This window comes from Theobroma cacao, chromosome 9 (genome assembly GCF_000208745.1).
Source record: "Theobroma cacao cultivar B97-61/B2 chromosome 9, Criollo_cocoa_genome_V2, whole genome shotgun sequence".
Lineage (NCBI taxonomy): Eukaryota > Viridiplantae > Streptophyta > Magnoliopsida > Malvales > Malvaceae > Theobroma > Theobroma cacao.
In genome coordinates, this window is record NC_030858.1 from 4,551,875 (window position 1) to 4,566,231 (window position 14,357).

General features: G+C 36.7%; 3 protein-coding genes across 4 annotated transcripts; 1 reads left to right on the top strand and 2 right to left on the bottom strand.

Moving 5' to 3' along the window:
* LOC18588385 (uncharacterized protein YfhR) lies at nucleotides 57-2,871 on the top strand. 2 transcript variants are annotated; one of them, XM_018127366.1, is made up of 8 exons: nucleotides 57-125; nucleotides 331-424; nucleotides 522-640; nucleotides 775-857; nucleotides 987-1,108; nucleotides 1,534-1,698; nucleotides 2,218-2,311; nucleotides 2,464-2,871. In XM_018127366.1, the coding sequence occupies exons 2-8, from the start codon at nucleotides 394-396 to the stop codon at nucleotides 2,660-2,662; spliced, it is 813 nt and encodes a 270-aa protein (XP_017982855.1). In that variant the 5' UTR covers nucleotides 57-125; nucleotides 331-393; the 3' UTR covers nucleotides 2,663-2,871. The 2 variants fall into 2 exon arrangements, with proteins under 2 accessions (XP_017982855.1, XP_017982854.1); XM_018127365.1 differs by lacking the exon at nucleotides 57-125 and adding an exon at nucleotides 132-245.
* LOC18588384 (CRM-domain containing factor CFM3, chloroplastic/mitochondrial) lies at nucleotides 2,991-8,068 on the bottom strand. Its single transcript, XM_018127361.1, has 9 exons — nucleotides 7,053-8,068; nucleotides 6,323-6,803; nucleotides 6,059-6,189; nucleotides 4,996-5,346; nucleotides 4,732-4,888; nucleotides 4,362-4,654; nucleotides 4,204-4,263; nucleotides 4,013-4,105; nucleotides 2,991-3,387 (listed from the first exon to the last, which is right to left on the bottom strand). The coding sequence occupies exons 1-9, from the start codon at nucleotides 8,028-8,030 to the stop codon at nucleotides 3,310-3,312; spliced, it is 2,622 nt and encodes an 873-aa protein (XP_017982850.1). The 5' UTR covers nucleotides 8,031-8,068; the 3' UTR covers nucleotides 2,991-3,309.
* Nucleotides 10,180-12,947, bottom strand: LOC18588386 (cytokinin dehydrogenase 3). The gene is made up of 5 exons (XM_007012757.2): nucleotides 12,225-12,947; nucleotides 11,542-11,669; nucleotides 11,145-11,420; nucleotides 10,766-11,034; nucleotides 10,180-10,655 (listed from the first exon to the last, which is right to left on the bottom strand). Exons 1-5 carry the CDS (start codon nucleotides 12,829-12,831, stop codon nucleotides 10,361-10,363), a joined length of 1,575 nt encoding a protein of 524 aa, XP_007012819.1. The 5' UTR covers nucleotides 12,832-12,947; the 3' UTR covers nucleotides 10,180-10,360.

The window sequence follows — 14,357 nt, forward strand, 5'->3', positions numbered from 1 at the left end:
ATAGTTGAATCCTTTTTTTAAGGGCTTAAATTTTTAAGATAATCAGTTAAGGTAAATTAAAAAAAAAAAAAAAACGAAAGAAAGCTACACGGAGGAGCAGTACTGTATAAAGCGTTGCCAATCTGGTACTTACTGTTTATTCTCTGCGATCCTGTTTTACCGATAAGTGATAAGTAATAAGCACTCTTGCTTACTCCCATTTGCGGTCTTGCATTTTTTCGTTATAGTGCAAGAAAGAGGGAGAGGTACTCAGATATGGAAACTGTTGCTTATAATTTTCATTCATTTCTCTTAAATTTATCAATTTATACCACGTCTCCTTGTCGACAGCTCTCCTTCATCTCATCCGCCAATCGCATCTCCAAAGCAAAGTCAACAACCTTGAGGTTGAGGATGGCTCACTCTCACTCTGCCCAAGACCCAGGTCCCAAATTAAATAGTCATTTGATTTGTAATTTTATGATTCCAGTTTTTAATGTAACAATTTTGGATAAAAAAATTGACCCTTTTTTATATTTTAGTGATTGAGCAGCAGAGAGTGATAATTCCGAGCAAGCATGGAGAAAAGCTGGTGGGATTGTTGCATGAAACTGGGTCTAAAGAGATTGTTATCTTATGCCATGGTTTTAGATCCAGAAAGGTTGGTAGTTATGAAGTTGGGTCCTTTCATCTCCTTTGCCTTGCTTTAAATAACAAATATATTGACTGTAAATGTCTGCTCATGTAGAAATAGTAATAATTTATGGAATCTCACTAGGGTTAATTCTACTTCAGGACTACAATACTATGGTGAACCTTGCTGCTGCTTTAGAGAAAGAAGGAATCAGTGTCTTTCGTTTTGACTTTGCTGGAAATGGGTGAGTAGTAGAGATTTTCTGAGCTGGTTTCTGTTGCATAGACAACATGTGTTATATGGTGTAGTTCTTACTTCTCCATGTCAATTTCGTGAGTTGTGGGCTATTTATTTTTATCATTACATTTTTCAGAGAGAGTGAAGGATCATTTCAGTATGGTAACTATTCCCGAGAAGCTGATGATTTACATGCTGTAATTCAACACTTTTCTGGGGAAAATCGTGTGGTAAGTGCGATTGTTGGGCATAGCAAAGGTGAGTATCCTAAGTGTTCATACATGAAATTTTACAAACTAGTGAAAATAGAAAATGATTTTACACTATGCAGTAGAAGTTGTATGTGAGTTTTTGAAGGGGAACCAAGTTGATGAAGATTATATCTTCTATCACATTCGAGACAATGAGTTAATTTCAGATCTACTGTCTGTTGGATCTTAGCAATATCTTTTGCTTATAATGTTTTGATCATTAATATAAGGAAGGAATATGTAGCCAAGCTAACATTTAGACTACATTTTCTTTTCATTTTGAGTTAGTGAGGCTTAAGTGTTCAGTTTGTCAATTAGATTTTTTCAGCTGTAATTTGACTAATCCATTTACTTTAATGTGATAATGGCTAGTCAGTTTTCATATGAATATTACCCTGCAAATGTTGTGCCACTAAAATAATGTAAATGCAGGAGGTAATATGGTGCTTCTCTATGCTTCTAAATATCGAGATATCCATATACTTGTCAATGTTTCTGGCCGTTATGATTTGAATAGAGGCATTGCTGAACGCTTGGGAGAGGACTTTATGCAAATAATTAAGAAGGATGGATATATTGATGTTAAGAATAAGACAGGTAATGTTCTATATTGCTTCCATGACATGTATACGTTCCTCACTTCTGTTTTGTTCATGTCTGTGAGGGTGTATTTGTTGTTTGTTGGGTTGAGAAAATCAATAGCCCTTCCTATTGGACTTTCCATTCAGTTAAACGTTACTCTAAAGAATCCAGATAGGGAATGTGGCCACATAATCAGTGATGAAGACAGCTGCTTAAAGTGCTCTACTAGCATTCGGTATTTGAGAGAAAAGAAACATAGAAATTGTGTTAGAAATGCAAACAATTCTTTAATGTTTCCTGGAAATAAAAACATTGCTTGTAAAATGTGGAAAGCGTAAGATGTACTACCCTATCAAAATCAAACTAGGCATATATTTTTCCCACCTACCCCACCTCACCTCTCTCTCTCTCTCTCTCTCTCTCAGCCCCATATATATTGCTTGGTTACTCGCTTGCTGAATCACTCTTGTTCAATCTTTTTTTGTATGCTCAATTGGCAACATATCATGGTTGAATTACATTTTATGTGTGTAGGAGGTGTTGAATACCGTGTGACTGAGGAAAGTTTAATGGAACGCTTAAGAACAGATATGCATGAAGCTTGCCTTAAGATTGACAAAGAATGTCGGTAAAACTCTGAATCCGGAGCCTATTACTGCTCTTTCGAAATCACTGTTTGTCCATTAATTCATTGATATAGCTGTAGATGTCATTGTAAAATGATAGTTAATTCACTAATATATGCTTATATATACTTTTATTCACCAATCTTATTTACAGGGTCTTGACAGTCCATGGATCTGCTGATGAGATAATTCCCATTGAGGATGCATTGGAGTTTGCCAAGATCATACCTAATCACAAGTTACACATCGTGGAAGGAGCCAATCATGGATACACCTCACATCAAACTGAGTTGGCATCCGTTGTTGTGAACTTTATAAAGACAGTCTTAGAGCAAGACAAGGTTGCCCCGTAGTAGGCAGTTTATGTGATCAATGGATAAGCTTTTCATTTCAACTTTGATGTTGAGCATTTAAACTTTTCTTCTCACAATAAAAGCGCAATACAGGTCACTGATGGAATGTTCCAGCATTGTAAGCCCTGCAGCTGTAATTGATCTCAGTTGACTAGGGAAATATTACAAGGACTTGACCACTCTTAATAATTTGATTAAGTTTCATGAAAGCGTGAGTCTTCCAAGTTAGTTTCGTAAGTCTTTTATATTCGGTCTTCGAACATGTGGCAATGTATATTCTTTTATTTGTTATTTTTTCACAACCATTTCCATGGTTGCAAGCTGGTAATAAGGCAAGTTCACAGAAATATCAGATTGCTTCAAACCTATTAAGAATACAGAAGATGGGAAGAAAACTTTTGCTACATTATCATATTTACGGCTTAAGCGAAAGCACCTACAAGCTTCTAAAATTTGCCCGTGAATCCTAGCCTAACACTGGCTGCTTTAAAGGACATTTGCCAAATAATGTCACTATTCTATGATCTCCATTGCTAGATGACCTTTCCCTTGCCCACTGGCTGGAATGTTAAATTATTTGTCTTTCCTTTTAAACATCTGCTGTGGCTGGTACTTCGCACTCCAATCGGGTGGACGAACTATTAAACTCACATAAGCTCCTTTTGCTCATGACCATCGTCCTCGCTACTGTCATACGTTTCTAGATACTCCTCTTCCCATTCGCCCTGATTCAACCAAAAATACGTTTGCTATCAATAGCAGTACAAAGGGAACATACCATCCTAGCACGAGAACTAGAAACATAAGTGACAGGTTCCCATATCAGACCGCGGAAGGAACTGAGACTTAACCTCATAGTAGTCAGTTCAAATCCTTGATGTCCTCATCAAGATCACAAATCATCCACAGGACGAAGAACTCCATCAGAGCAATGTGAAAACCCACATCGTACTAGTACAAGCTCTAGTACCATTTGTAACAACTCAAGTTCAAACACTAGCCTAACAACTTTTCTAGCCTAAACCACGTGATCCTCAAAAGCTCAAGCTCAAGTTGTTAGTAGTGAGGGACTTGGATTGTTATATAAATCTTAACAATCACATTCACATCAAATGTGAGATGTGAGGTCTCACAATTAAAAAAAAAAAATTATAGATTATTAATGACTATTGAGAGATGTAAATAGCTGAAGAGTAAGCACTCTGAGTATTAGGAAATGTGGCCAAAAGGAAGATTGTAACTTCTAAAGGGTATAACTCTCATACCAAGGTGGAAGAAATTGAATTGCATGTCTATTTCCAGCACATACACTTGACCTAGAGAGTTATAAAAGTTTGGGAGTTCATTTACCTCTTCAATATCCTCATCAAAAAGTGGAGCTTTATTCAACCTTGAGTATGAAGTTTTGTCTACATCAATCTCCTTCCCAGTTTTCATTTCTTCCTGAATTAAAAAACTCATTGTTGAGATAAAAATCTTCAGCAAGCCACCTCTTGCTAATATCACTATGAAATTATATATATCTAAAATGAAAAGAATACCAGTTCTGATTTCATTAACTCAATTTTTTCCTGTAAGTCCAAGATGTGATGCTTCAGTGCCTAGAAAATGCAGGAAACAAATTAGGTAGAAGCAAAAACATTATATTTTAGTTGGAGAAGAATCATAAAAAGGATCAAGAGTTTTATTACTATGTTACCTCACGTCTCTGAAGTTCAACTGACCGAGCTAATGCCTGTCTTCTTGTCAACAAATTCTTGGGCCTCAATACACAAGGACGCATGTAGTTTTTCCCTCGATAGATAATAATTGCATAGCCTTTGGTAGTTTTATCTAAAGATACTAGCAACCCACCACTCTCAGCCTCCAATGAAATTGCAATGTGCTTGACTTGTGCAAAATTTTCTCCTTTGACAATTATCTTTACCAATTCACGATATTTCCAATGCAGGTGCATGTTTTCTATTGTCCCATCATAAACACCTCGTCTTCCTAAAACAGAAAAACCACATAAATATTTGACTTGTCCTGTCAGAAGCAATAAGCAGAAGCAAAGTACTCATTCTTACCCAAAAGCAAGTAGGGTTTCATACTCAGACCAATCTTACGAAATAAAATTCTTTCCTCATCACTCAAAGTTTCCAAATCAGTTGGGAGATCTGCTGGTTCCAGATGCTGCTGCACTTTAGCCAAAGCCTTATTGGCCTTTCTCAACTTCCCTATAGCCTAGGACCATAAAATTAGAAACACAGCATAAATCAGAAAGAGTGTCAGGGTTATCAAATGTTTGAGAATATTTTTATAGTTTCTTAGTTACTGTATCTGTAACTTACAAGAGCTAGTTTCTTCTCAAGATATCTGACTAGTGAAGCCTGTTGAGTCAAAGCTGAGTTTTTCTTCATTTCCTCCACCTCTTCAATACTTGGTTGGTGCCCCCAGCGAGACGTTGCAGCAGTGGTTTCTGCAAGGGTGCCGGCAACCAAAGGAAGTTTAGAAGCTTTGGCATTAGATCCAACCAAGGCCAGGACCCTCTCTCGTGCTTTCTCTTCCTCCTCTTGTTGAAGATTTCTTGATTTTTGCCTCTCTTTCAATGTCTTTGTTACAACAGGTGGCAAGAAGTCATTACCCCTGTAAAAGACAATAAATTCCTTGTTTCTGGAAAGCAGTGTCCCCCCTGTCAATTGCTGCATAGGCAAAATGCATATGCAATAAGCAATAAGCTTCTATGAAGCAACAGATTAGAGCACCAAAAGAATAGAGAAAAAAAAGGCAATTGTCCAAAAGCTTGATAGAATAAGTAATAAGGTAGCCTGAGCTTGAATTTGGTGTGTAAAAAAACTAATCTCAAAGATTAGTAAAATCAAGCCAAAAGCAATGGTTTATAGTATTCAAATCCATCCTTATTCTGCTCAAACATCGAAATACCTGTTTCCATGATCTAACACAAAAAATTTAGCAAAATTTTGAACATAGTCATAAACGTGCATTTGCTTCAAATTTGAAATGATATGCCTCATTAGCATACCATATAATACATAACTGAATGTATGTTTCTCACCAAGCAGAAAACTTCCATCAACAAGTTCATTTCAAGAGAGTTAAAAATGAGCTGAAAGGGGAGGAGGGGAGTCTGCTATATAATACATGAGAATATCAAAATACTAAATTTAGGGGCTAAACAAACAATGATATCAATAGGTTTACATATCATTTTTCTCTTTTCCTTTCATAAGAGAAACAGCAATATCCAGGTGATGGGAAAATATCTTGAGACCATAAAATGTCTCCTATAGAATACTTGAATCCCTCATTTCATATTCCTTCCATAAGCTGACTAAATCCTCATAAATATTTAAATTTACATTTCAAGATGCAACAATATCTGTAATCTCTCACCTTGAGTTCTTCAGCCATTCTTTCATTGCGTGTATTTTGCACTCCACGTTTGATGGCTATCTTTGCAATACAACTGCTTTCCCATAGCTTCACAATAGCCTCTGCCAGGCCTTGCAGTTCCCTGTTTCTTCCTGCAAAAATCAGGAAACAGAACACCTCAAGAAGAAAGTGATTTGGTGATTAAATAAAAGAAAAAGAAAAAACAGGAGAAAAACGAAAAAGAAATATCTGGCAATGCAAAGACCATCTCATACATTAATTTACCTAAGGCAAAATGTGGAGGCACTGTCCTTGCAAGCCTACGGAAAGTAGTCATTTCACGGTCCTTTAAACAATGTCTTATCCCATAAGGAAGACGTCTGAATGGAGGTTGATATCCAGGAACAACAGGAGGAAGCAGGTCAGCATCAACAGGCAATGGTTCACGACCTGACCAATCTTTATACCGTGGACCTAATTCATCTAACAAATGGTTGAGTTCACACAAATCCATGAGCTCTTCTTTAGATAAATCCTTTAAATACTCTGAAGAAGAAGGCATGAAGCACTCCATGGTCCTAACAGATTCTTTGACTACTATATTTTGGGTGGTATCAGATTCAACATTAGTTGAACAATCCAAAACATTCATATCAACCTTATTCTGACTGGTATATGATTGAACACAATGAAGTTTGTAGGCCATTCCCCTGTACAACACCAATGAGCTGCCTGATCTCCATATAACCAATCCCCCGGTTCTTTGCTGATGAAAAATAGAGATAATTAATACACGATTGCTAGCAGACTCAATTCTGATAAACAAAACATTAAATAGCTGGACTCAATTCTATATGAATTCTACTCTAAACTACGATTCCAGTTTCAGTCAATAATATTTTCAATAACTCCATCCACTGGAAGTATATCATCAAAGACAGAAACAGAATGAAATGATTTAATATTGCAACTACTTATAGAAACATAAAAAATCAAAACAATGTACAAAACTAACCTCCAAAATCTCATGTGTTCTTTTCATGTTAAGAGAAAGAGGCTCTTCAAACTTCAACTTAACCACCTCATCCATCTTCCATCTCTCATGAATGTACTCCACTAAGGCCTGCGTGATCCCTGCAACTCCAACTTTTGTTCTCTCCACCATCCTCAATGCAACATTCCTTAGCCTCTGCAATTCATGTTCCGGTATCATTCTGTCCACCATCTCTGTGTTGCTCCTCTTCTTACTTCTCCCGCTATCTCCTTCAACTGAACCACCCTCATCATCACTATTAGAAACCTCGAAATTCTCTCTGGAAGAAACTACATCGTTTAAGCCCTCAACTGCTGCAACCTCCTTTCCAACTGGTAATCCAATTTTTTGCTTATTTATGTTAACTTCCTCATTTAAAGATTCTGATTTATCAATTAGGCCACCAACAACTTCAGCCTTGTTTCCCCCTGGAAACTCAATTGTTTTCTCACTAGCAAAACTATCTTCTATTTTAGACTCAAAATTGGAAATTTCAGGCACAAAATCAAAATGGGGTTCATTAAATTCGCTTCCATGAGACCAAGGAGCAGAAATTACCCGACTCGGAAAAGAGGAACTCACTGGGTCACTCCTTTCAACTTGTGGGTCCTCATCACGATCTGACTCAGATATGGCCCCCCCAAAAGACTGCTTTCTTTCCACTTCTTCTTCTTCAAATTCCTCTTTTTCTTGCCATGGAAACTTCTCTCTTGTGGAAATGATTGGTTTTAGAGACCATTTATCCTTAATTTGATCCAAAAAACTTGGCTTGGGCTTCCTCTTCCTAGTTATCTCAACACCAACCTTTATTGTTTGATGAGAACAACAAGAAGGTTTGAATTTGAGAGCTCTGAAACTATTATTTGGACAGTGCGTTTGGGCCTGCAAAAGAAGAAAGTAAAGAGAACGTGAAGATGTTGGGAAAGTTTGATGATTTACTGGAAATGGTGAGAGCTCCATGGCCAAGCCACAGTGACGAAGAATACTGAAATCTTTTATAGAACACGGTGCTGGAGATTCTATGGTACCGTGCTTACTAGTATTAATCAGTGACCAATTAAATCCTGCCACCTCAAATGTTGATAATATGCTCAAACCTTAACGTGCTCTTCAAAAAGAAAATAAAGGAGGCCCAATCTAAGCCCACTATGAAGAGTTTGGGGTGCGGAGAGCCTATTTGTCAAGCCAGGCCCGTAGGCTCATTCTTTGTGGCTTGAACCCAAAAAAGCAGCAAGGAATTAGGAATGCTCGGGCCCCAATTCTCATCGGCCTTAGAAATCCGGAATCTGTCCTTGAGATCCAAAGCTTCACTTTATATAATTTTACAGTATCTTATAAACATTTCACATTAACGTCTAATCGCATCGTTAAATTATTTATTTTTATTATTTGAATTTAAAGTTTAAAATTTAAAATTTAGAGATTAAAAAATTTTTTATCAATAAAATATGAAAGTAAACATGTGACCTAAAATGATTAAAAAACTATAAAAAAAAATGTCAAATGCCGTAACAGATTTTTATTCTATATATTAAACAATAACTCCAGTAAAATCGTCATGTTAATCACGGTCAAGAAGATAGACAAGAGGTCATGACATGTTGAATTGAAAGATGAAATAGTTTGAAAAATAAAAAAATGATTTTGCAAACACAGGAGATGGCATATGGTAAATGTTTATAGTTGGCCATACGTTGTTAAACAAAAACATGATTACTCCGACAGCTTAAAATCTTTGAATGCTTTAAGGCGTCGAAATCAAATCTTAATATTCATAATTACTCGGAAGAAATTTTGACTGGGCATGAGTAGGAAACTGGGAGGAAGGAAGAGAGCAAAGTGGGTTAGATATGAACATGGACGTCCATTTAAGAAGAAAAACCACACGTGGGTACGTCTGCTGGCAATGAAGACGAATATATGGAGGAACTGTTGTTTTCCTCATCCTTCGCTATGCTATAGTCCCTGAAGAAACAAAGTTTGCTCAAAAGGAAAATAACCTTTGCATTGAGAAAACGTGTGGATTTTCAACTCAAAAAGAGTATTTTAACAGTAGTATGCTTTCTCACATCATCTTTCTTTTCTTTTGCAAAAGATGTTAACAGTTAATTACAAAACACTAATTAATAGTGCTGGAATTTAGGCTGTAAACAAAGGGATAAAAACACCGACAAGCTTTTATGGGAAAAAGTCAAAAAATGATGGGGTGGGAGCAGCCAGATTGCTTCATGTCTCCTGGTTTTGAGCAATATGTATTAAGAGTTGCCAACATTCTGAAACATTATAATAAGCTAAGGTTGATAAAAATTAAAAAAGGGGCATTTCTTTATGTGATTCTTGCGGCTATAGCTAGCAGCAGGCCCTAAAGAGATCATGGCCCCTTTCCTTTCATCATGGATATTGATTACTAGTAATTTTTTAATCAAGTGAAAAGGGGATTTGAAACCTTATACAAGCTAATTTTACTCTTGTCTATGCCATTGTTTTTAGCTGCCATGATTATAGTATAGTGGTAGTGTAGTGTTAATTGATCTGCCTTCACCATCGGAGGCAATGTTGCCTACCACACCAATTAATCATAGTCTTTTAATATTCTTTCTTTCTTTTTTGGTCAGGAGATGTTCCTAAACTTCTTTAAGCATTTCATACTATTCTTTTACATGGTGTAGTTTGAGCTGAATTCTTTTCCTTTAATTATGGAATTCTTTTCATTCTTGTAAGGATTGGATAATTAACATGGATTATACACAAACTAACCAGTGCATGTAATGTGTACCAACCTTCTGATCAGTCCAAATTTTGGTAAGGAGAATATCAATTGGACCATGTTGCAGGCATAGTTATAAATGGAATAGTCCAATATTCTTACACCAATTTAAATATTGAAAAGGTTCTCAGTTTAATAAGAATAGATGAGGTTAAGGACTATATTAAAAATATGAGAGGAGGTTCCGGTTATAGGATTCTCTCATTAATTTATATAAGTGCATGTACATGAAATGTATGTGTGAATTTTAGGATTAATCTTTGTTATCTAATTTTTGCATTATTCATTATATAAAGGAGATTGATTGTAAGTTTTTATGGCAAGATTATAGAGGGAAACAAATAAAAAAGAGGCGAAGAGAATATTCTACCCTTAATCTACATATTAATTTTGTTAACTTGTGGGAAAAATATATACCATAACTCATAGAGTTATACACTAACTTTCCCCCTCCAGGAAAGGAAGATATTATTTGTACTACTAATAACCCTAAAAGCACAAAAACCTAAAAAGATACTAGGACTTAATTGTTGTTGAAAATCCTTTGTCCTGGTGACAATATCATTTTGGGATCAAACTGATGTTTACTCTGTTGGAAAGTCTTCCATTTTGAGCCGAAGTGTTGAATCCATTCTTCCTTGGCGGTGTAATGAGGAAGATACTGCTTAACCCCAATACCAGCCTTATCACAGAACTGCATTATTTCCTTATTTTGATCATCAAAAGCTTCCCAATCATCAAACCCACTTGAATGCAAGATTCCTACCGTGTAGAAAATCTCTTCATCTGGTATTACAGCTGACATCCTATCATCCCATCTGCCATCATTCAACATCAAATTATTATTTAAAGTATCAAAGCTTTTGGTTCAGTACAAAAATCAAAGTATGTGAAAAAATAATATAAAATTTTAATTAAAAACACTTACTTTTTTCTGTTCATGGGATAAAGGAGGACAGGTCCTGTAGTAATGCTTCGTTCAAGGACGATGCCCTTGAAGACACCATCATTAAAATCTGCTATCTGAGATTTGGGTATAAAAAGATTCAACCATGGATGGGGAACATCCCATAATCCTTGTGACTTAAGCTTCAGCTCTCCACTTCGGACTCTATTCAAGAATTCTGCATAGAGGACATCTTTTTCGAACATAAGTCCCGGCGTGTAGCTCAAACCTTTCAAAAGCTGTTGCAACTCCTAAAAAGGAAAAATCCATAGGCAAATTATTACCCTATTATATTCAGCAAAAACATTATAGTATTCATGATCATATACCTTTTGTAAGAATGATAAACGCGATCATTTACCTTGTCCACTGTGCTTTTGGTTTGATCATCATAATGCTTGACAACTTCAAGACAGTAGATGATGCGATGTTCGGTTATCAAGGACATTATTTTGGGGTGATCTGCGGGTGGGAAAAAGGAGGATCTCCAGTTGTCAGGAGAACCCTGATCCATCATGAGTGAACCTTCCAAATAATCTAGTGCATTATTGTCTTTCCTTCCATTTATCGAGATCAAAAGCTCTTGGTCTCTAGTAAAAGCAGAGAAATCATTGTACAACATTCGTACCCACTTAACCTGTGAACAGAATCATCAGGGTCTCAAATTAAAATTAATTGAGAGAGATTGAACATAAAGCAAAGGAAAAGAATGGCTCCTATGAGTGGGGCTAATAAGCATGTTCCCATGTAATATTTACCCTTTTTGGGGCTGGCTCAAGTGGAATTCTTGCCCTGGTTATTATTCCAAACTGGCCTAAACCTCCCAGAACAGCATAAAAGAGCTCTGAATTCTTCTCTGGGGAGCAAGTATGAAAATCAGCTGTTCCTGAAATTGAAGAGGCAGAGACCCAGCTCGTAAGTAAACCCAAACGCTCTAAACAACTGCATGCATGCAAGCACATATAGTATTTAAAATATGTAGACCATAAAACTTCTAATATAGTAGTATAATGTTAGCATTTTTTTGGTTGTAATGCGGTACACTAAAACATAAAATAATTGGAAGGGGAGAAAAACTAACAATCTGACCCTTCAAACACGGTTTGGTTAAATCTACCAGGGAGTTGTCCTCACATGAAATATAATTATGATAGGAATCAAATTATTTACAGTGACATCATACATTATTGTAAACAGATTGGAAAATTTTGAATTTGTATGAAACGGCTGTGGATAAGGGATGCTGAGCGCCGTGTGAACTTTCGTCCATGGCTTCCTACCCGTGGGACCCTGGACGAGTACGTTTCCAGAAATAATTAAATATATGTGAGAAGGACTACATTTAAATGTATAATGATCAACCACCAGCTAATTTGTCTGATCAGGGTTTTTCAACAGAGGGAAAAAGAAAATGTGGAAAGGAGAGACAGAAGAATCATACCTGTTATTACATCCATTTCATAAACATTACTGATCTGAGGACCATATCGAAAGGTTTGCCCACTAATTCCTGCATTGGAGAGTGTCCCACCTACGGTTAGGTACAAATAATCGGTCCAGGAAACGGGTGCAAGTCCACGTTCCAATGTGGCGTTTAGCACATCAATCCAAAGCTGTTCGCCGCCAATATCTGCGTAACACCCGTCACTCGAGATTCGGATTCCGCTTCCGTTTCGATGCTTCTTCATAGATGCCATGTCCACCACCACCCCGTTGTTTGCCATGGCTTGGCCCCTGACAGAATGCCCGTGCCCTTTGGCTGCTATGCTGAAGGGAACCAAACTGTTGTAGCTGAGTTTTACAAGGGTTGCAATGTCTTCAGCGGATGAAGGGTAAAGAACTGCTTCAGGAATGGCTTTCACAATGTGACCAAAATCTTGAGAGGCTGATTCAATGGCTGAAGGATCAACGGAGAGCTTGCCTGCAATTTCAAGGGTTAGGAACTTAGGTGAAATATTCCAGGGCTTCGATATCCCTATGATGGACATCAAACGGCTTATAATGAAAATAGCCGTGAAATATGTTGTGATTGGAAAATCCACAGCCATTTCTTTCTGGTGAATGAAATTCAAGCAGCGAAAATAAACAAAGAAAGGGAAAGCAAAAGGGGTTAAGAAGAGGAAAAGAGAAGTTTTCTCTCTTAGCTTTTATGGTTTGAGTTGTGTTATAGGGATGGTGAAAGGAAGAAGACGGGAGGGGAACATATATATACACAGGGTCGTGGAAATTTTGCATGAAAACGATGGAGTATAGGAAAAACATCTCGGTTGGTGAAGAAACGACGCCGTAGTGTTATGGTTAATTACTAGTGTACTACTTTTTCAATGTAATCGAAATTTCAAGGACAAGAGCCCTGGGATCCATTGCATGATTTACTCGTATCATGCGAATATAATAATTCATCTAATACATGTTTAGTGTGTCTTTGTACGATGTAATCATCAAAGATTCCAAAGCCATAGCCACCCACAGATTTTCATGACTTGTGGGCCTATTTCATATGGGCCAAACCCAGTTAATTTCGACCGTCGGATCATGATCTTGTGGTCAATATTAGTCAAGCTGGGTCAATTGGGCTCGTACCAAACGTTCCCTTCCTATTTTTCGATCATTGTAAAAGTATTTCTTTTCCAATTTTAACGTGCGGGTTGGTCAAAATTAGGTAATCATCAAGAGGATCTTTAAGATTTTTTTTTTCTCTCTTTTGGGGTTTGGAAGAACTCTTACGAATCAAGGCGTTGGGTGTTTCGATGATTCAGACGGGTGAGTTTTCATGAGAAATGAAGAGTGGTGGAGACATCAGCCAGATTTTTCTTCTTTAGAAGATTTGGTTTGTATGTATCTTAGGCTACATGTAAATCGAATAAAGTCAATTTGGGACCATATAATTAACCCAACCCAGCCTTAGTTGTCTCATTAATTAACTCACTGTCCAGTCTAAATTGAATGAATCCCCGAAACCAGTAGCATAAATTTCACTTGTTTTGATCCCAAAGTATGCTTTAATTACCCAAATCTCTATGTTGAATGTTGTACCAAACTTTCAAGAGAGTTAGAGAATTAATTAATTAATGTCTATTTAAAGAAATCTAAATCAACTTGCATGCAAGATAGAGGTAGACAACAATATCATGCCATGCACACGGAAGAATGCCAAAGGGAAAAATTGAATTGAACACCAAGAAAATTTGACCCTTTCCCATGTATCATTGCCGTGCTAGCAACAAATTAATTTATCATGGAAGGAATGAATCAGGAGAATTGTATATTCTTCATCTTCTGTTTTTTTAAGTGAAGAAAAGAGAAAAAGTTAGTGAGTCGTGTTGAGGCATATATTGATATTGTAATGCAAGAAATCGCGAAAAAATTTATATACTTAGGTCCTAGATTCGGTTGGAATTCAAGTATTAGACTAACAAAAAACATTTCATTCAAAGGACAATCTTTGACCTAAAGATCTTACAGGTACGAAGACCTATCAGATAGCAGACCCTTCAACATTCATAAATCCTGTTAATACTATATTATTAGGAATGAAATCTTTAAGACTCATGTGCAACATGCAAGTCTAAAA

Bases quoted from the DNA above. Each gene is read 5' to 3' on its own strand.
- LOC18588385 (XM_018127366.1), top strand. From the start codon at position 394: ATGGCTCACTCTCACTCTGCCCAAGACCCAG. The intron at 641-774 runs GTTGGTAGTTAT...ATTCTACTTCAG, and splicing joins ATGGTTTTAGATCCAGAAAG to GACTACAATACTATGGTGAA. The intron at 1,109-1,533 runs GTGAGTATCCTA...ATGTAAATGCAG, and splicing joins GATTGTTGGGCATAGCAAAG to GAGGTAATATGGTGCTTCTC.
- LOC18588384 (XM_018127361.1), bottom strand. From the start codon at position 8,030: ATGGAGCTCTCACCATTTCCAGTAAATCATCAAACTTTCCCAACATCT. The intron at 6,190-6,322 runs GTAAATTAATGT...TGATTTTTGCAG, and splicing joins GCCTCCACATTTTGCCTTAG to GAAGAAACAGGGAACTGCAA. The intron at 4,889-4,995 runs GTAAGTTACAGA...TTATGGTCCTAG, and splicing joins TTGAGAAGAAACTAGCTCTT to GCTATAGGGAAGTTGAGAAA.
- LOC18588386 (XM_007012757.2), bottom strand. From the start codon at position 12,831: ATGGCTGTGGATTTTCCAATCACAACATATTTCACGGCTATTTTCATT. The intron at 11,421-11,541 runs GTAAATATTACA...TTCTGTTCACAG, and splicing joins TTGAGCCAGCCCCAAAAAGG to GTTAAGTGGGTACGAATGTT. The intron at 10,656-10,765 runs GTAAGTGTTTTT...GAATGATGGCAG, and splicing joins TATCCCATGAACAGAAAAAA to ATGGGATGATAGGATGTCAG.